Raw genomic sequence first — 17,443 nt, 5'->3', positions numbered from 1 at the left:
CCTGATTGAAACAAGTCCCGAGGACAGAGTTTAGGGCAGTCTTCAGGAGGCTTTCTCTTCTGAAGTCCCCACGGGGCCTCTGTCATGTCAAATCTCCCCCCGACAAGGACATTAGGGCCCAGTCAGATAATCCAGGATCATCTCCTCACTGTAAGACCCTTAACTCAATCGCAGCTGCGAAGTCCCTTCGGGCAGCAGCTCCACTCAGGGCACAGGGCAGCCAGCCACCCGCACACCGCTGTGCCCCTCGCAACTCCTGGCAACTGTGTTTAGGGGCTTCCGTCTCAGGACCTGTCTCAAGCCTCAAGAGCGCTCTTGTGTGTGGGGGTCGCTCTCCATCGGGTTTGCGGACGACAGACACTTCTGCCACACGTTCTTCCTTCCCATGAGGATCCCTGACCCCCTGGAAGGACACCAGTTACCATCAAGGAGGGTCGGTGGTGACGAATGTCCTCGGAGCTGGACCCTGGGAAGTGTCTCTTTTGATCTCGTCTCAAAGCACACTTTTTGCTGGGTTTAGACGACCTGGCTGACAGCAATCGACTTTGTTTTCCTTTCCCTTCCTCTGGCTCTGGTAGCTTCTGATGGAAGCTCGGTGCTCTTCTCGCTGTCTGGCTCTTTGAGGTAAGGGGTCCTTTTCTCCTCCAGCTGCGTTAAGGCTCCCCCTCTGGCTTTGCCATCTGCACTTCACCTGGACGCTTCTGGGTTCTGCTGTCTTTGTCCTTCTCCGGCTGCGCAGCTCGGGTCCATGCAGTGGCTGGATGGCGTCGGTCACTCTTGGAAAGTGATCAGCTCCTCTATGTCTTCACCCCAGGGGACAGCAGACAAGGGTGGACTCCGGGCGGGCTCTGCTGTCCAAGGAGGTCAATGTGGGGGCCGGAGGCCCCTCCCTGAGCCCCGAGGTGTCTGGTGGAGGAAGTGAAGTGGCACAGAAACTCGCAGTGTGCGTGTGCGATTCGAAGCTGAAACACTTACACTGCTGACCCCACCTCGCCCAACACACAGGCCAGGCTGCCCAGCCGTCCACAGAGATGTCCGCTGCACTTCTCAAAAGCAGCGTAGACCCCGGACCACCCCGGTTGCTTTACAACAGCTCCTCTCTCAGAAAAACCGCAGGTCCCCACGCAGCTCTGGCCAAATTCCTAAGAGCCACTAGCCCACCTTCCAAACGGGTCCACATCTGGTCACCTCCCTGCACCGTCCAGTCGTCGCCGTTTCAGCCATGGAGCAGCTACCCGGCCGGAGCGTTAGGCTACTTCCCGGCCAGCGGGAGGACCTTCTGAAGCCTTGACACGACCCCCCAAGCGCTTTCCAAGAGCCGCCCAGTGCCCGCCGCGCGGGAAGGGACGCAGGGGCTCGGTTCCCGCCGCCGGAGGAGAAGGAGGGGCGCACACGGCCGGGAGGGGCTCCAGACGGGGGAGCAGGGCACAGCCCTCGGCCTAGAGACGCGCTCTAGCTTCCGACTGCGGGCGCCCACCGCCCGGGACCAGGACTGGGACCGTCCCCACCCGCCCCTCCGGCCGCGCTCCGGCCCCGCCCCGGCCACCACGCCAGCCCCGCAGCTGACCCGCCTGCCGGGGTCCTGCCGAGCTCCCTCCCCGCGCCGGCGGTCACGTGGCGCGCGACCCGGAGGCGGAACCGGACGGCGGGGCGTGGACCTCGGCTCTCGGAGCGCAGAGCGCCGGGGGCGCCTGCGGAGATTGGGGTGCGCCCGCGCCCCCGCCATGCGTCCCCCGCGCCCTTCCGCCGCGCTGCTCGCCGTCCTGGGCGCGCTTTGGGTGGCGGCGCTCGTGGCCGCCGAGGCCCCGCACCTGGTGCGCGTGGACGCGGCCCGCGCGCTGCGGCCCCTACGGCCCTTCTGGAGGAGCACCGGCTTCTGGTGAGCTCCGCGCGGGGACGCCGAGGTCGCGGCGGCCCGGCCAGCCAGCGCCTGCCCGCCGCGCTCTCCTCCCAAATGGCCCGCGGCCTCGCGCCCCGCCCTGGGCCTCCGGGGCCCCTAGTCGCAGCTGGAGCAGGCGCCCCGAGTGAGGGGGGCGGCGGCTCCCTCCTTCCTTTCGGGCCGCCGTCAGGGTGGGGCGCGCCTTTCTGTCTGCTGGCCCTGTGCCAGGCTTCCACAGGTGCCGCAGGTTTGCCAGCTGAGCAGCTGCCCCTGCGGTCAGGGCCTGGGGGCGGGTCCCAGGGATGCCTGGTCACCCTCAGGAGTCTGAAGAGCCTGGTGGCCGCCCGGGACACCCCAGGCTGCAGGAGGGGCTGTGACCTAGGACGGTCTCAAGGGGGCAACCTCAGCGTGTCCCACGACTCCACAGTGGGACCCGTTCCCGTGCCCGGTGCCCCTGGTGGCCTCTGTCAGGCTTGGCGCTGACGGTGGGGATATGGTCTCCCCGGGAGCCCTTGACCCCATAAACCTGAGGCTTCACCCAGTCCTGGCATTAGGGACTGATTTATTATGTCAGGGACAGTAAAATTCACGGGCAGAAAGGCACACCCCACGCCCTCCCTGGGTTTGTGGGTGGGGGGTGTGCGGAGGCTGTTCCCCGAGCCCCTCCCCTGGGGACTGATGGCTCCACTCCCCCTCGCTTTGTGCCCAGCCCCCCACTGCCGCACGGCCAGGCTGACCGCTATGACCTCAGCTGGGATCAGCAGCTCAACCTGGCCTACGTGGGCGCGGTCCCTCACGGAGGCATTGAGCAGGTTCGGACCCACTGGCTGCTGGACCTCATTACGGCCAGGTGGGTGACGGAGGGGCTGGGCCGCTGGGCGGAGTCCGGACGAGACTGACAGGAGGTGGCGTCTGGGCTGGAGGACAGTGCAGCACCGGCCCTGGTGGGCGCACAGGGAGGGGGAGTCCTGCACCCGGGAGCCACTGCCCTCTGCTTCTTGGCAAAGACCCCGTGGGGCGGGACTGCAGGGCCTCCTCCCGGCGGCCCCTGCCTCGGGCACAGCGGGCTTCCTGCTGAAGGGCACCCTGGAGGCACAGCTGGACCCCGCGGTGGCGAGTGGGCACGCTTGCTCTGCTCGGGCTGTGCGGGGTTGCCCATCAGGCCCAGGCTGCAGTCATGTTGGCCCCATCTGCCTTGGCCCCGCGAGGCCCAGCGCGGCTGAGGTACACGGTGTGAGACACTTGGGTGTATGCAGTGTGGGGTTTCCTAGACGCAGAGACCCTCACGTCCTGGCCAGAGCTGCAGGCACTCACCGGGGGGTGGGGGCTGGCGGCTCAAGGGACCGATGTCCTTTGGCACCTTGGACTCCAGGTACTGCCTCAGGGTCCTCCAAGTAAGACAGGACGCCAGGGTGAGACTGGCTCCGTGGACCGTGGGCACACAGCACCGTGCCCAGCGTGACACTGGGGCAGCGTCTGTCTCGGGGTGCAGGATGCGTCCTTGTGTGTGCCCAGTGCGGCCCTCCGTCCCGTTTGGGGTTCCCCGGCTTCTCTGGGTCGGAGGAACCAGGCGATGGAGGGGGGCCGTGACGGGTGTGGGCGTGGGGGCTGGCCGCGGGCGCTGGCTCCGCTAGAGGATGGAGTTGGAGGCTGCCAGCTCCTGGTGGCGGGCGTGGGCCGCCTGCACCGCACAGTGCACGCTGGGGAACAGCTGCCCGTCCTCGGCCACATCCCCCTGGTCCTCCCCGAGGAAGCCGCCTCTTCTCAGCGTGTCCGTCACTGAGGGGTTGCAGCAGGCCAGGAGCAGGCTGATGCCCAAGGCCCCATAGTCTCGATGCAGCTCCTGCAGCGTGGCCAGGCCGGCCACGTCCAGGAACAGCAGCGGGGCACAGTCGATGACCACCGCATGGAAGTGGGTCACCGCGGGCACCAGCGAGGCCGTACCACTCCCGGAGCCCGGGTCCCTGCCCCCCACAGGGTCTCCCTCACCGGCCCCCTCCCCAGGGCCCCTCTCTTTCCTCCTGGCGACCGCGTAGCCCACGTCCAGCCCCGTGAGGCTGTACAGCGACTGTAGGAAGAAGTCTTTGTTGGCGTAGTAGAGCGGCCCTGTGAAGCGGAACACCTGCACGCCGGGCTCAGGGGCCAGGCCCTCGAATTCTGCCGGGTCCCCGTAGAAGCTGGAGCCCCCAGCGCGGGCGAGCAGGGCAGTGCGTGGGTGGCGGGTGCGGCCGGCCAGGCTGAGCAGCGAGAACAGGACGCCGGCCAGGAGCCCGGCCTCGGTGCTGACCAGCACGCAGGTGGCCGCCGTGGCCACCCAGACCAGCGCGTCGGCAGGGCTGAGCCGCCACAGGCGTGGGACGTCCCGCACCTTGCGCAGGGCCCCACGCAGGCTGACCACGATGACACAGGCCAGCACGCTCCGCTGCAAGTCCCGGAACAGCGGCGCCAGCACCAGGAGCACCATCAGCACCACGGCGGCGCTGACCACGCTGGACAGCTGCGTGTGGCAGCCCGTGGCCGTCTTCACCAGGCTCTTGGCCAGGGCGGCGCTCGTGGCGAAGCAGTGGAAGAAGGCGGGCAGCACGTTGCAGCAGCCCACGGCCAGGAGCTCCTGGTTGGCACGCACAGCGTAGCCGTGGCTGCGGGCGAACATCTCCGCCAGCGAGATGGAGAAAGCGGAGCCCACTAGGGCCAGGGAGGCGGCGTCCAGCGCCACCCGCCACATCAGCCCTGCGTCTGGCACCCGCGGGGCCATGAAGCCGGTGGGGATGTCGCCCGCCACGCTAGAGCCAAAGCGCTCATGGAACTGCCCGAGGTGGGACACGATCGTGGCCACCACGATGACCAGCAGCTCGGCGGGCAGGGGCACCCTCAGGCGGTGCCGGAAGCGGTCCGAGAGCTCCTTGGCGGCCAGCAGCACGGCCAGGCACACGGCGCTGGTGAGCACGTCACACAGGTTGGCCTGCCCGGCGCTGCGCAGCAGGCTCAGCCACGTACTGACCACCAGGCCTGGCCCCTGGTGCCGCGGGACCCGCACGCCCAGCAGGTGCCGGAGCTGGGAGGTCAGGATGGTCACTGAGGCCCCCATGGCGAAGCCATCCAGCAGCGGCTGCGAGAGGTAGGCGGACACGAAGCCCAGCCCGAGGATGCCCATGAGAACCTGTGGACGAGCCGCGGCTGCAGGTGGACAGCCCCACCCCGCCCTCACACTGCCTGTCTCCCTGGGGCCCACGCGAGGCGGCCTGCGCACGTGTGTGCGCACACAGGCCCAGCAGACGCTGGAGCACACGCCGTGGCCGCGGGGCGCAGCAGGGCCTCACGCACGGGGACTCCATGCGTTGGAAGGCATGCCACTCCCCTCCCAGGAGAGCTGAGGGCAGGGACTGGGGTGACCTTTGGGAAGAGGTAGGTGCCCTGGTGCGGGGAGGCCTCGGGAAGGCAGGTGGGCCCCAGGGTCCCACTTGGGACAGGAAGCCAGGGGGGACTTGGGGCCAGGTGGGGCAGTGGGGCATGCCTGGGCCCGGGGCCACAGCCCACGGCTGCCCGGACAGGCTCCCCATGTGGGCGCAGGTGCAGCCCCTCACCTGGTAAAGCCCAGCCACCAGCGTGAGGGCGGTGGCCACGCGGATGGCGTAGCAGTCCCGCGCGCAGTCCTGCAGCCCAAGCACCAGCGCGGCGGCTGAGCCGTTGAGGCTGCTGCGGTTGGCCCCAGGCTCCAGGCCATCCTGGGCGGGGTCGAAGCCAGCCAGCAGGAGTTCGCGGTCCACCACCTGGCCCACCATGAGGCAGAGCAGGCTGAAGATGCCCACGGAGACGTGGCGTGAGGTGCCCATGAGGAAGTAGATGAGGTTTGCGAAGAAGGACGTGTAGAGGCTGTAGATGGGCTGCAGCCCGGCCAGCAGCGAGTAGGCGATGGCCTGTGGCACCAGGATGATGCCGATGACCAGCCCAGACATGACGTCGCCCACCAGCGCTTCCCGGGGCCGGTACTGGCGGAGCCAGTGGACTGCAGGGAACAGGGCCTGCAGCTGCGCCCAGGTGCCCTGCAGGCTGCAGGCGCAGCTCCGCCGCAGCCCAGCCTTCAGGGCCTCACCCAGGCCTGGGGGCGGCGGGGGGCGCCGTCGGACCAGCACCAGCTGCCCGCCCCACTCCGTGTACTCGGGGGACGCTTCCATCGTGGGGCAGTGGGCCCCCTGGGAGAACCTGCAAAGCGGGCGGAGGTGGGTGTCGCCGTCGGGGTGGCCAAGCTGTCAGGGTCAGGGGGCCTCGTGGGAGCCAGACGCACGGCCGGACCGGGCTCCCGTGCACACACAGCCCCAGCGGCCCGCGCCCACAGCAGAGGCCGCTCCACCCGATATGCGGACACCTGGCCCAGGCCAAGAGGAGGGGCCCTGCAGAGGCCGGAGCCCCGAGTCCACGCTGCAGCAGCGCCTGCCGTGGCCGCTCCTCGGGCAGACCTCCTGCGTGTGTGGTGCAGCTGCGGGGGCAGTGAGGCTACACGCCTGTTGCCTGCCAGGGGGTCCTGGATGGCAGGCCCCCTTTCCCAGCGCGAGTTAACGCAGCTGGGTTCTGGCTCAGACCCCACGGGCACCTTGGGAAGCGTGTGCCAACTGTCCTCACCGTCCAGAGGGCAGCCTGCCGCGCGGGCCCAGCCCGACCTGCCGCCTGCTCAGCGAGCACCGGGGCACTGTTCCCAGCTGTCCTGAGGGCCCTCCGGCCTTCTGCTCTTGATGCCCCCCTCGTGATGGTCTCTGCCCGCTCAGAGCCTGGTCACCCCGGCAGGTGCACGTGGGGCTGGGCCCTGGGGCCTGGGGCGGCCCTGTGTGAGGAGGGTGGGTTCAGGTCCGGCCCTGCATGAGGCGGGCGCTGCCCCTGGGGGCTCTGTTGGGTGAGCACACCACATGGGGTCCCCTGAGCTCAGCCAGAATTCCGGGGTCCAGAGGCATCGGTTGAGGACTGTTTGAACGCCTGGGAGTCCACAGAGGAAACCTTGGGGTCGGGCCTTGCCACTCTGCAGACGGGGGCGCTGACCTCTGCTGTGGCTAGGTAGTCCAGAGCCCCGCTGTCCTGCAGCGGGCCCTGGGGGACTCTTACCTGAGGGACCCCCTCCCAGGCTCGGCGGGTAGTTCAGGCCTGGCGCGTCTGTCCCGGGGACCCTCTGGCTCAGTCTGCAGGTGGGGCGTGCAGCGGTGGGCTCAGGCTGAGCTGGCCCGCGCTGGCCAGCAGGCAGTGGTCTGTGCTCAGCATCTGACTGCCCAGCTTGCTTGGCTTGCAGTTAAATCATTTACTTCAGAGACTGCTGAGTCACAGGTTTCCCCAAGATGAGCGTTACCTGAGCAGCTAATCCGGGGAGTTCTGTAATCAGAGGCTCAGAGAGTGACGATTGTGTGGGCCTTTCCTAAGCTTCCAGCCTCCCAGGAGCGGGGCTCCAGGTGCGGACAGGGCGGCTGGGGTAGGGGCGGGGGGCAGCCAGCAGGGTGAGCCCTCAGCTCGGAGCATGGGCAAGGGTGGGGGTCTGCAGGGAGGACGCGTCTCCCAGCGCCATCCCTGGACGTCCCATCTTCCAAGAGGTGGGTCTGGTCCGTGCCGGAGCTGGCTGGGCCCCAGGCAGACACGGCCCGGCTCCTGCCCTGGGTCTGTGTGGAGTGCAGGCCCTCGGACTCCAGGGTTGCCGGTATTGAGATCCAATGACCAGCCGAGCGTGTCCTTTCTGCTGGGGGGGCGGGGGCCTTGGGTCTGCCCTCTGGAGCCCAACCGGCTGGCTCTCAGCCAGGTGCTGACCCTGAGGGCGGGTGTCTGGCCCCACCACACCTCTGTCCGCTCCTCCAGGGTGGTGGGACCTGCCTCTCGAGGCCAGTGGGAAGGTAAACAGTCACTTTAGAGGACTACCCTCACGTCCCACACACAGTGAACTGTGGGTGTTGCTGCCCTAAAGGTCACTCGGAACGTCAGTTCTCCCACCTTGAAAAGGAACAGGTGGGTGTCTGAGGAGCAATGTGGGGAGAGGAGCCCATCTCCTGGGCCGTGAGTGTCCTCCACCCTGGGCGCCGGGCCAGGGTTGCTATGATGGGGCTGCAAGGCAGAGCTGGCCTGGGCCTGCTGTCCTCCAAGGCCCGGGTGATGGGGGGCGGGCAGAGATCTCTCCAGGTTCCTAACACTCACTCTGGGACCTTCCCCCAGAGCCCCCTGAAAGGTGTGCCGTGTTCTCACATCCACAGCCTGGCTGGGGAAGCCCGGGGCCCCATTTGGGGGCAAAGATGGGGGTGGAACCCCAGGATGGGCGGGGGAACGCCCGAGAGTGGGAGGTCTCCCCACACCTGCAGAAGCGGGCAGTGTGGTCAGCGCCCAGGCCCCACTGCTCAGCTCAACAGAATCCTTGCCCTTGAGGACTCCGCCAGAGCCTGGGCCACCCCAGCGCACCCCCCCCACCCCTCAGTGTGCCCCCTCCCACCCCAGTATGCCCCCCCCACACTGCCCAGAGTCCTGCCCAGGGCCCACTTGGCCCTAGCAGGGAGCTGTTTGCCCAAGGATGTGGTTTATTTACAGGAGCCACTGGCCAACAAGCAGGCAGGATGAGTCACAGCTGCCCAGGGGCAGATAAGAGTCCTCTCTGGGCTGGAGAGAGTGCAGCCTCCGGGTCACAGCGCTTATCTTCCAACCCTGCTACCAGCAGTGCGGGAACTGCCACGTGGGCAGAGGTGGAACTGGGGGCCTCAGCCTGGGGAAGGGGTGCTTTGCCCACCCTGGTAGTCTCCTTGGGTGGGTAAGGCCCAGGCTGTGCACATGGGGGTTCCTGAGTGCGTGGAGTGGCAGTGGTGGGATGTGATGGGCCCGGGAGCTGGTGTGGGGAGGGGAGGGGAGCCTGGAGGCGGGCGGGCCGGCGTTCTGGGGACCGACCACGTGCGGAGCACCGTGCTGGGGGCTGGGTGGGTGGAGACGCTCCGGGAGGGCTGTCCTCCAGGCTGGCCTGGCTGTCGTGGTGGTGGGGTTGGGCCTTCTACTCCCCCAGCCCCTGCTTCTAAGCAAGTGAGGAGATACAGCTGAGGCTTCGCTCCTGTCCTTGGCGAGACCAGCAGGACCCCCCGGGCCTGAGCCAAGCCCGTCTGCCCCCTGTGCTTTGAGGCCCGTGTTCTTCACTGTGGTCTAAGCAGGAATACAGGCACTGCCTTGGGGCCCGGGGCCTTGCTGGCTGAAGCCCACTGCAGACTTTTCTCCGTGGGCAGGAGACAGCAGGGCCCTGGCGCGTGGCTGGACCACAGAGGGCACGGGGAGGGCGGGGGTCGGGGGGTGGACCGCCCTTCGTTTGCCTCCTCCAATCCTGTGCACAGTTGTTTAATACTGGTCCTTAAATCACCGTCTGCATAGCTGAGTTCACGTATTTGGAAAGGAGCTTTGTATCCCCACGGCACGTGAGAAGAGCCAGCCCATCCTCATCTCCAGGGCGCAGCTCGCGGTTCCTCTCCCCACTGCCCAGTCGCACGCAGGCCCGGCCGTAGGGCGCGCCCCGACCGGAGGGCGCTTCGGCGCTCTCGGCCCCGCCCTGCGCACTCGCCCATGCCGGCTCCGCGCGTCCCACCCGCACCAAGCAGGAGCAGCCCGGGCTCCCGCCGCGTGCATTTCCACACATGGTCTGCCCGTCGCCCCCCTCACGAGTGCGCCCCCCACTCCGCACCGCCCCCCAAGCCGAGCAACCCCGGCCCCACCCTGCGCCCCCGCCTGCCCGCGCATCCCTTCCCGCGCCAGCCGGGGGCGGGGGGCGGGGGGCATCCCCACCCGGCGTCCCCACTCTTCCACAAGAGGGGCCTGGGCCCCGCCCGGCGGACGCGAGCACTCACCTGCGCGCCGCCCGCCGGGTCCTCGCGGCGCACGCGCTCGGGCAGAGGGGCGGGGGTGGGCTCGGCGCCGTCCCGCTGGCCGCCTGCGCGATGAATGAAGCTGTTGTGCAGCCGCCGCTGTGCGCCCGCCGCGGCCCGGCCCCCTTGCAGGAGCGGAAGGCGACCCCGCCTGTGCCTCCCACCCAGGATTGGCCCCTGCGGGGCGGCAGGGTGGAGAGGAGCTGGGGCGACTGCGTCGGTGACCCCGGCCCCTGCAGGGGGTCGCTGGGCTGGGCCGCGCACTGCAGCGCTGGCTCAGCCCTCTCGCTGGCTTTGATCGCTCCCATTCCTTCCCCAGTGGGGGCTGAGACGGATGGAGACCTGGGCACCAACAGTGGGGCCCAAGGGCCACCCCTCCGGGATTCTGGGCCCGGGATCCCCCAATGTTGGGTCTTCTGGTCCCCGAGGAGCAAGTGTCCCGACCCCCAGGGCATTTCCGGGGGCCGACGCCGGACGGGTCAGCGGACTCTCAGGTCCGCTCGGAGTGACGGGCTGGCATCGGCCCTGCGGCTGGGGCTCCCCTAGCGGCACCCTGCTGGCCCGGGATCAGAACGCGGGAACAGCATTTACCCGAGGCCTGCCTCGCTCGCGGGATCCGCAGAGAGAGCCTGGCACCCGCTCCTCAGAGTCACCCACCCCCACCTGCGGGACTTTGGAACCTGCCCCCTGCCGCGCATTTAATTTTTACCCTATTGCTTAAGGTTTTTTCCGTTTGCTGCTGATTGTGACCTTTGGAGGGGGGAGGGGGCGGATCACCGCTGCGCACGTGCCGTGGGTCTGGCCCCCCGGAGGCGGGAAGACCGAGCCTGAGCCAGAGGCACCTGGGTGCGTGGTGGCTTGGCCTTGACTTTGTGTAGAGAAGAGTGGGGGGCCGGAGGCCCGGGAGGGAGGTGCTGACTTGCCCAAGCTCTCGCTCTCCGTCCGGGGCTCAGCGCTGGTCAGCCCAGACCGGTGTGAGACAGAACAGAGCAGGGCAGGGCAGGATTTCCCAGGACTTCATCCTCAGCCCGCCGCCGCCGCCGCCGCCGCGCGCGGGAGGGAGCCGCTGGGGGCGCAGCTGCACCTCCCGCTACGATCTGGACCGGCGGGCCTCAGACCCTCTCTGCTCCGCCCGCCCTGCACGCCTCGGCGTGACCAGCGGGCACCGGCTCCCTTTGCCAGCCCCCGAGCCGGGTTCCCCTCGGATGCTCACCGCCGCGCCACACCAGCATGGCCAAGGCCCATCTTACTCAGCTTCCCCCTTCCTGCCCCTGCCTGCTGCAGCCGCCCCCCACCCAGGTCCTCAAGCAAAACCCCGGTGGCTGGACTCCCCTCCTAGCTCGCCCTCAGTCAGAGCGTGCTGCCCCTCCTCCTCCTAAATCCATCCGCTCGGCTCCCTCGCGTTACCTCCACACCACCACCCAGAACTGTGGTTTTGGGGTGATTATGTCAGTGTGGGTTCAAAAATGGTAACAAATGTCCCACTCTGGGAGTTGATTATGGGGGCGGGGCTTTGCCTGTAGGGTGGCAAGGGCAAATGGGAAAGTCTCTACTTCCCTCTCATTTTGCTGTGAATCCAAAGTGCGCTAAAAAAATTAAGCCTCAAAAACATATGAAGGAAAAAAAGGGGCTCACATTGCTTCTCAGAGTAGGAAGAGGCAGGGGTGCTGTCCACAGTGCCTCTCAGAGGGGGGAGGATGCTGGGGTACTGTCCATGGTGCCTGGAAGAGTGGGGAGGGGGCAGGTATACTATCCAGGGTGCCTGGCAGAGGGGGATGGGGCTGGGGTGCTGTGGCCAGGTTGTCTCTCAGAATGGGGAAAGGGCAGGGGTGCTGTGTCCACAGTACCTCTCCAAGTAGAAGCAGGCAGGGGACCTGTCCATGGTACCTCTCAGAGTGGGAGGGCATGGGGTACTGTGTCCACAGTACCTCTCACAGTGGGAGGGGGTGGGGGTACCGTGTCCATAGTACCTCTCACAGTGGGAGGAGTGAGATACTGTGTTCACAGTACCTCACAGTGGGAGGGTTCAGGGGTGCTGTGTCCACAGTACTTCTCAGTGGGAGGGGGTGGTGGTACTGTGTCCACAGTACTTCTCAGTGGGAGGGGGTGGTGGTACTGTGTCCACAGTACCTCTCACAGTGGGAGGGGTGGGGTACTGTGTCCACAGTACCTCCCACAGTGGGAGGGGTGGGGTACTGTGTCCACAGTACCTCTCACAGTTGGGGGGGGTGCTGTGTCCACAGTATCGCTCAGAGCGGGAGGGCGCAGGGGTGCTGTGTCCACAGTATCTCACAGTAGGGGGGTGCAGGGGTCTTGTGGAGCCAGATCCAGGCCCCTGGCCCCAGGAGGTGCAGGATCTGGTGGTGCAGTGTCCTGCCAGGCCCACCACACAGCCTCCCCCTTCGCTGTGAGCTGTCTTGCTCTCCCCGCCTCCATCCTCTGGCACCTTTTCCAAAAGACATGCCTGCTCCCTCCTACTCCGAGCCCCAGGCTGTTCTGAGTTCCTGAAGGCTTGAGGGTGGGCTTCCAGTACAGACATACCCGTGCGTACTAGGCTGTGAGTGACCACTAGGCTCACACGGTTACCTTCTCAGAGGAGAAAGGCCAGCTGCGTCTGGAGCCTAGTCCTGCAGGGCGCTCTGCTGGTTCCCAAGCTGCTTGAGTGTGGCTGCGGTCTCAGCCCCCGGCCCACCTCCCCACCCTGACACTGAGCATCATTCCACAGGGGGCTGGTCGGGCAGGGCCTGCGCTACAACTTCACCCACCTGGATCGGTACCTGGACCTTCTCAGGGAGAACCAGCTCGTCCCAGGTAAGCTGCCACATCGCCCTGGTGCCACTGGCCTCCCCATCTCTCCTTGGCCGGGTTCTTCTGGGTCCTCCTGGCTGCCCACTTGGGGCTGCCTCTGTGCCCGCCTGGCTGCACCAGGCAGGTGAGCGGTGGGACGCCACCCTCGTTGCTGCAGGCTTCGAGCTGATGGGCAGCCCCTCTGGACGCTTCACCAACTTTGAGGACAAGCAGCAGGTGTTCGAGTGGAGGAACCTGGTCTCTCTCCTCGCCAGGAGATACATCGGTGGGCAGGGCGCATGCCCTGCGGGGACGGGGCGGGCACTCCTGGGCAGGCTGCCCTCCGTCCCACCCCCTCACCTGGTTTTCTCATGAAGTCACCAAGCCAAGGCCTCCTGATGGGCGAGGGACAGGGCAGGGGGGTCCAGCTCCCGGGAACCCAGACCATCCCATCACATCCAAACCTCCCAGCCATGGTTGCCCCTCCCTGGAGGGCTCCATGAGCTGGTGACACCGCCCCAGAGGAGGGGTCCTCTTGCCACAGCGAGGACCCTCTACAGGTAGGTATGGCCTCGAGCATGTTTCCAAGTGGAATTTTGAGACGTGGAACGAGCCAGACCACCACGACTTTGACAACGTGTCCATGACCTTGCAAGGTGGGTGAGCCGGCCTCTTGGGGTCCTGTGGATCTGCGAGGGGGTTGGCAGCGGGCCCCTCTGGCCCCGCGGTATGGACTCTGTGTCCTTCCCAACCAGGCTTCTTGAACTACTACGACGCCTGCTCCGAGGGTCTGAGAGCAGCCAGCCCGGCTCTGCGCCTGGGCGGCCCTGGAGACGCCTTCCACGCGCCGCCCCGCTCGCCGCTCTGCTGGGGCCTCCTGGGGCACTGTAACAACGGCAGCAACTTCTTTACCGGGGAGGTGGGCGTGCGGCTGGACTACATCGCTCTGCACAAGAAGGTAGGCTGGGGACCCCGCCCTTCCGCCACCACCCCCCCCCACCGCCGCCCCGCGCCCCGCCGGAGGCCCCTCGGCGGCCCTCCCGAGGTGCTCAAGCGGCCGCTCGCAGGGCGCGGGCAGCTCTATCTTCATCCTAGAGCAGGAGGCGGCGGTCGTACAGCAGATACAGCGGCTCTTCCCCAAGTTCGCTGACACCCCCATTTACAACGACGAGGCCGACCCGCTGGTGGGTTGGTCCCTGCCGCAGCCCTGGAGGGCCGACGTGACCTACGCGGCCATGGTCGTGAAGGTGGGCCCGCCCCCGGGAGCCCCGGGTGGGAGGGGCGGGCGCCCCACCGGCGCGGTCCCAGACGCCCGACGTCCGCAGGTCGTCGCGCAGCACCAGAACCTGCTGCTGGCGAACGCCAGCTCGGCCGTCCGCTATGCGCTCCTGAGCAACGACAACGCCTTCCTGAGCTACCACCCGCACCAGTTCTCCCAGCGCACGCTCACCGCGCGCTTCCAGGTCAACGACACGCGGCCGCCGCACGTGCAGCTGCTGCGCAAGCCGGTGCTCACCGCCATGGCGCTGCTGGCCCTGCTGGGTGAGCGGCGGGCCGCTCTCTCTAGGCCAGGAGTAGCCTGTGCAAAGGCCCGAGGGCCGACGGACCCTGCTGCGGAGCGGGGAGCTCTTCTCTCGCCCCTCCGCGCCCTGTTCCTAGCTCACGGGGCCAAGGAGGTTGTGGCGTGGCCGGGGACCTCCCGCGGAGGGCGAACGGTGGGAAGCCCGGCCCGGGAGGGCAGAGCGGCCAAGACCCCCGTGTTGACCGCCCCCGCGTGCCTGCAGACGGCGAGCAGCTCTGGGCCGAGGTGTCGCGGGGCGGCACGGTGCTGGACAGCAACCACACGGTGGGCGTCCTGGCCAGCGTTCACCGCCCCACTGGCCCGGCCGACGCCTGGCGCGCCACGGTGCTGGTCTACGGAAGCGATGACACCCGCGCCCACGCCAACCGCACGGTCCCCTTGATTCTCAGCCTGCAGGGGGTGCCCCCGGGCCCCGGTGAGTAGGGGTCGCGGGGAGGAGACCCCGGCCCTGGGGCGGGCGGGGCCTGGAGGAGGCGAGGCGCGGCCCCAGCATCTGGCTCCGCAGAGGTCGTCTTCGTCGAGCTTTACGTGGACAACTGGCTCTGCAACCCCTACGGCGAGTGGCGGCGCCTGGGCATGCCGGTCTTCCCCTCTGCAGCGCAGTTCCGGCGCATGCGCGCGGCCGAGGTCCGCGGGGAGGGGGCGGGGCGGGGCCGGGGCGCCTCCTGAGGTCCCAGGGTCCCGAGCGTCCGACTCTGTCCCCAGGACCCTGCGGCCGTGAAACCGCGCTCCTTCCCCAGCAGCGGCCGCCTGACGCTGCGCCCTCCGCTCGCTCTGCCCTCGCTGCTGCTGGTGCACGTGTGCGCGCGCCCCGAGGAGCCGCCGGGCCAGGCAAGCGGCCGCTCCCCTCCACCCGACCCCGCCGCACGCCCCGGGCGCCCCGCTCCGCCAACCCTGTGCTTCGCTCCCCCAGGTGACTCGGCTCCGTGCTCTGCCCCTGACCCGCGGGCAGCTGCTTTTGGTCTGGTCGGATGAGCGTGTGGGTTCCAAGTGCGTGAGTGCGGTCACCGCCCCTACCTCTGCCCTCCACCCCGCCTCAGCCCCCAAGTCCTCCCCGCTGCAGGGCCCCAGCGCCCCTCGGACTGCTCCCAGCAGGATATGCCCCTGTCCCCCACACTCACCTGCCTCCACTGTTGGCACCAAGGCCCATGGCTCTGCGCCTGTCTGATGTCGTAGGGTAGGGGCGCCTTCAGGGGACCAGCCTGGGACACTTGTGTTCCAGCTCTCTGCTCCCAGCCAGGGTGGCCGTCGTCACTGCAGGGAGAGTGTTCAGAGCCTGGGAGGGGGAGGGAAGGGCTCTGGGCCTGCCCTTTCTGCAGCCCCCTGGACCCCAGCCCTGGTCTGACCTCCCCAGGTGCCTGTGGACCTACGAGATCCAGTTCTGCCCGGAGGGTGGGGTGTTCGCTCCCATCAGCAGGAAGCCTTCGACTTTTAACCTGTTCGTGTTCAGCCCAGGTGTGCCCACCACCTCAGCACAATCCCTGGGGGGAGTGGGGTGGTCCAGGGCCTTTTGACACCTGGAGTTTGGGGGGATAAGGGGTTCAGGCTACAGACAGGCATGTACCTCTGTCCGCAGACACAGCTGTGGTCTCCGGCTCCTATCGGGTTTGTGCTGTGGACTACTGGGCCCGGCCAGGCCCCTTCTCCAGCCCCGTGCGGTACCTGGAGGCCCCTGCCTCTTGAGGGCCTCTGCTGCCCAGCGACTGGGCCTGTGCTGACCGTGAGCCTGGGCGGCCAGGAGCCAGGCTGGGCCCAACTGCCAACAGCCTGCCAGCCAGTCCTCCCTTCTGTTGGTCTCCTCCCACCCCTCACTCACCCCTTAAAGTGCTTTACGACTCACAGTCTCGGGGACAGCCTTCACGGTGGGCACTGGGGACGCGCGGCCTGGCTGGAGCACGGCCATCCCCGCCGGCCCACCCGAGGCCTCTGCCCACCCGTGGGAGCAGGACTCCGCTCGGCTGGGATGCAGACAAGTGTTGAGTTGGAGTGCCCGCCCTGCCTGTCTGGGGTCTCCGCTGTCACCACTGGCTGTAGTGAGCCCACCGTGTCCCCTGGAGGGCGGGACCTGAGGCTCTGCCGGAGGGGGTGGCCTGGGGCAGACAGAGCCCAGAAGAGTCACTCTTCCTGAGGCCCAGCCAGACTGCCCCCTGGACCCGCCGGCGGGGCTTTCCAGGCTGCCTGGGCCAGACTGTCCAGCGGAGAGAGGCTGACAGCGTCCACTCCACGGCCATCTGGGCTGCTTATCTGGCCCCGAGAGGAAACAGATGGCATGTCCAGACGAGGACACCCTAGGGGCCGTGGACGGACGTGTGGGCAGAGGGCAGGGAAGCCACAGGGGTGGTGCAGAACCCTGGGGCTCCTCCCCACCTCACCTGCATCCCAGGACAGATGGAGCCCGCAGGGCAAGGTGTGGAGAGGCCCCCGGTGAGGAGAGGAGCGCCCCCAGCAGAAGTGGGCCCGACCCCTGCCCCCGCCATCTGCTGCCCTCCCAGAGCCGCCTCGGCTCGGGGGGCGGGGGGCAGTGCAGGCCTGGCTGAGCAGATGGAAGGCAAGGTCTGGTCGTCCCCCGAACCGCTCTGAACCTGCTGCCCCGTCCACACGAAGCACACGGGTATCCGGGCCCACCAGTTGCCTTATCCTGGGCAAGGGTTTTGGTTTGGCCATTCTCCATGTGAACCCCAAGATCAGCGCCCATCCCCCTGCCTCAGGGCTTGGTGCCCAGGGCCCCACTGTTACCAGTCGCCTTTTTAAAGGCTCCCACTCCAAACAGCACTCACATTCCAAGGTCCTGGGGGTAAGGATGTCAGTGTTTGAACTGGGGGAGGCAGTTTACCTGCAGCAAGCCCTGACCCTGTTCTCTGTGGTGGGAACACCTAACCCCAGCATTAAAGCAGCCTCTTCTCCACTTGCTGGCTCGGTGGCCTGAGCACCCCAACCGTCAGGGGCCATCTCAGCTCTCAGCATCCTGGGAGGGGTACCGGGCTCCCGGGTTCCTTTCTCAGACACCGTGCGCCCCACCTAGCCTCCAGGGAGCAGAGATCACCCCCTGCCTGTCCTTCTAGGCCCAGAGCAATGGCCCAGGCTCCTCCTCAGTCTCCCGGCAGGAGCCCGCTGCCGCCTGGCTGCCGGGAAGAGGGCACCTCCTTCGGAGACAGTTGTGGCTCCGCAGCCATCAGTGGGGATTTGGCCCTGGCCCCTGGGTCTCATTGGGACGGTCAAGCCCTGGCTGTCTCCAGGGGCAAGTCACCATCTCCACTTGGACCGTGGCTGGGGTGCCATCAAACAGCCCCAAGCTGCGGGCATGTCCTTGCTCTCTGACCATGTTTTGGTCCTTGCTGGTTC

General features: G+C 67.6%; 2 protein-coding genes across 12 annotated transcripts; one reads left to right on the top strand and one right to left on the bottom strand.

Moving 5' to 3' along the window:
- Nucleotides 1-1,634: 1,634 nt before the first annotated feature.
- IDUA (iduronidase, alpha-L-) lies at nucleotides 1,635-17,006 on the top strand. 9 transcript variants are annotated; one of them, XM_027545264.1, is made up of 14 exons: nucleotides 1,635-1,879; nucleotides 2,589-2,729; nucleotides 12,458-12,543; nucleotides 12,698-12,805; nucleotides 13,080-13,175; nucleotides 13,275-13,477; nucleotides 13,587-13,766; nucleotides 13,845-14,061; nucleotides 14,304-14,516; nucleotides 14,607-14,728; nucleotides 14,807-14,932; nucleotides 15,015-15,095; nucleotides 15,456-15,556; nucleotides 15,678-15,886. In XM_027545264.1, the coding sequence occupies exons 1-13, from the start codon at nucleotides 1,725-1,727 to the stop codon at nucleotides 15,534-15,536; spliced, it is 1,809 nt and encodes a 602-aa protein (XP_027401065.1). In that variant the 5' UTR covers nucleotides 1,635-1,724; the 3' UTR covers nucleotides 15,537-15,556; nucleotides 15,678-15,886. The 9 variants fall into 9 exon arrangements, with proteins under 9 accessions (XP_027401065.1, XP_027401058.1, XP_027401066.1 ...); XM_027545262.1 differs by having other exon boundaries at nucleotides 1,636-1,879; nucleotides 15,015-15,091; nucleotides 15,678-17,006; XM_027545263.1 differs by having other exon boundaries at nucleotides 1,637-1,879; nucleotides 13,620-13,766; nucleotides 15,015-15,091; nucleotides 15,678-17,006.
- Nucleotides 2,425-10,413, bottom strand: SLC26A1 (solute carrier family 26 member 1). 3 transcript variants are annotated; one of them, XM_027545255.1, is made up of 4 exons: nucleotides 10,324-10,347; nucleotides 9,715-9,797; nucleotides 5,464-6,082; nucleotides 2,425-5,039 (listed from the first exon to the last, which is right to left on the bottom strand). In XM_027545255.1, the coding sequence occupies exons 3-4, from the start codon at nucleotides 6,052-6,054 to the stop codon at nucleotides 3,510-3,512; spliced, it is 2,121 nt and encodes a 706-aa protein (XP_027401056.1). In that variant the 5' UTR covers nucleotides 6,055-6,082; nucleotides 9,715-9,797; nucleotides 10,324-10,347; the 3' UTR covers nucleotides 2,425-3,509. The 3 variants fall into 3 exon arrangements, with proteins under 3 accessions (XP_027401056.1, XP_027401054.1, XP_027401055.1); XM_027545253.1 differs by having other exon boundaries at nucleotides 9,715-10,413; XM_027545254.1 differs by lacking the exons at nucleotides 9,715-9,797; nucleotides 10,324-10,347 and adding an exon at nucleotides 6,974-7,132.
- Nucleotides 17,007-17,443: the final 437 nt, after the last annotated feature.

Source organism: Bos indicus x Bos taurus, chromosome 6, assembly GCF_003369695.1.
Source record: "Bos indicus x Bos taurus breed Angus x Brahman F1 hybrid chromosome 6, Bos_hybrid_MaternalHap_v2.0, whole genome shotgun sequence".
NCBI lineage: Eukaryota > Metazoa > Chordata > Mammalia > Artiodactyla > Bovidae > Bos > Bos indicus x Bos taurus.
This window is presented reverse-complemented; position numbering and strand designations above follow the sequence as displayed.

Excerpts from the sequence above, each read along its gene's own strand:
- IDUA (XM_027545256.1), top strand. The coding sequence starts at position 1,725 with ATGCGTCCCCCGCGCCCTTCCGCCGCGCTGCTCGCCGTCCTGGGCGCG. Across the intron at positions 13,478-13,586 it reads ACATCGCTCTGCACAAGAAG|GGCGCGGGCAGCTCTATCTT; the intron begins GTAGGCTGGGGA and ends GGCCGCTCGCAG. Across the intron at positions 14,517-14,606 it reads GGGGGTGCCCCCGGGCCCCG|AGGTCGTCTTCGTCGAGCTT; the intron begins GTGAGTAGGGGT and ends CTGGCTCCGCAG.
- SLC26A1 (XM_027545253.1), bottom strand. The coding sequence starts at position 10,187 with ATGCCCTGGGGGTCGGGACACTTGCTCCTCGGGGACCAGAAGACCCAA. Across the intron at positions 6,083-9,714 it reads ACCCGGCGGGCGGCGCGCAG|GTTCTCCCAGGGGGCCCACT; the intron begins GTGAGTGCTCGC and ends CCCGCTTTGCAG. Across the intron at positions 5,040-5,463 it reads TGGTGGCTGGGCTTTACCAG|GTTCTCATGGGCATCCTCGG; the intron begins GTGAGGGGCTGC and ends GCTCGTCCACAG.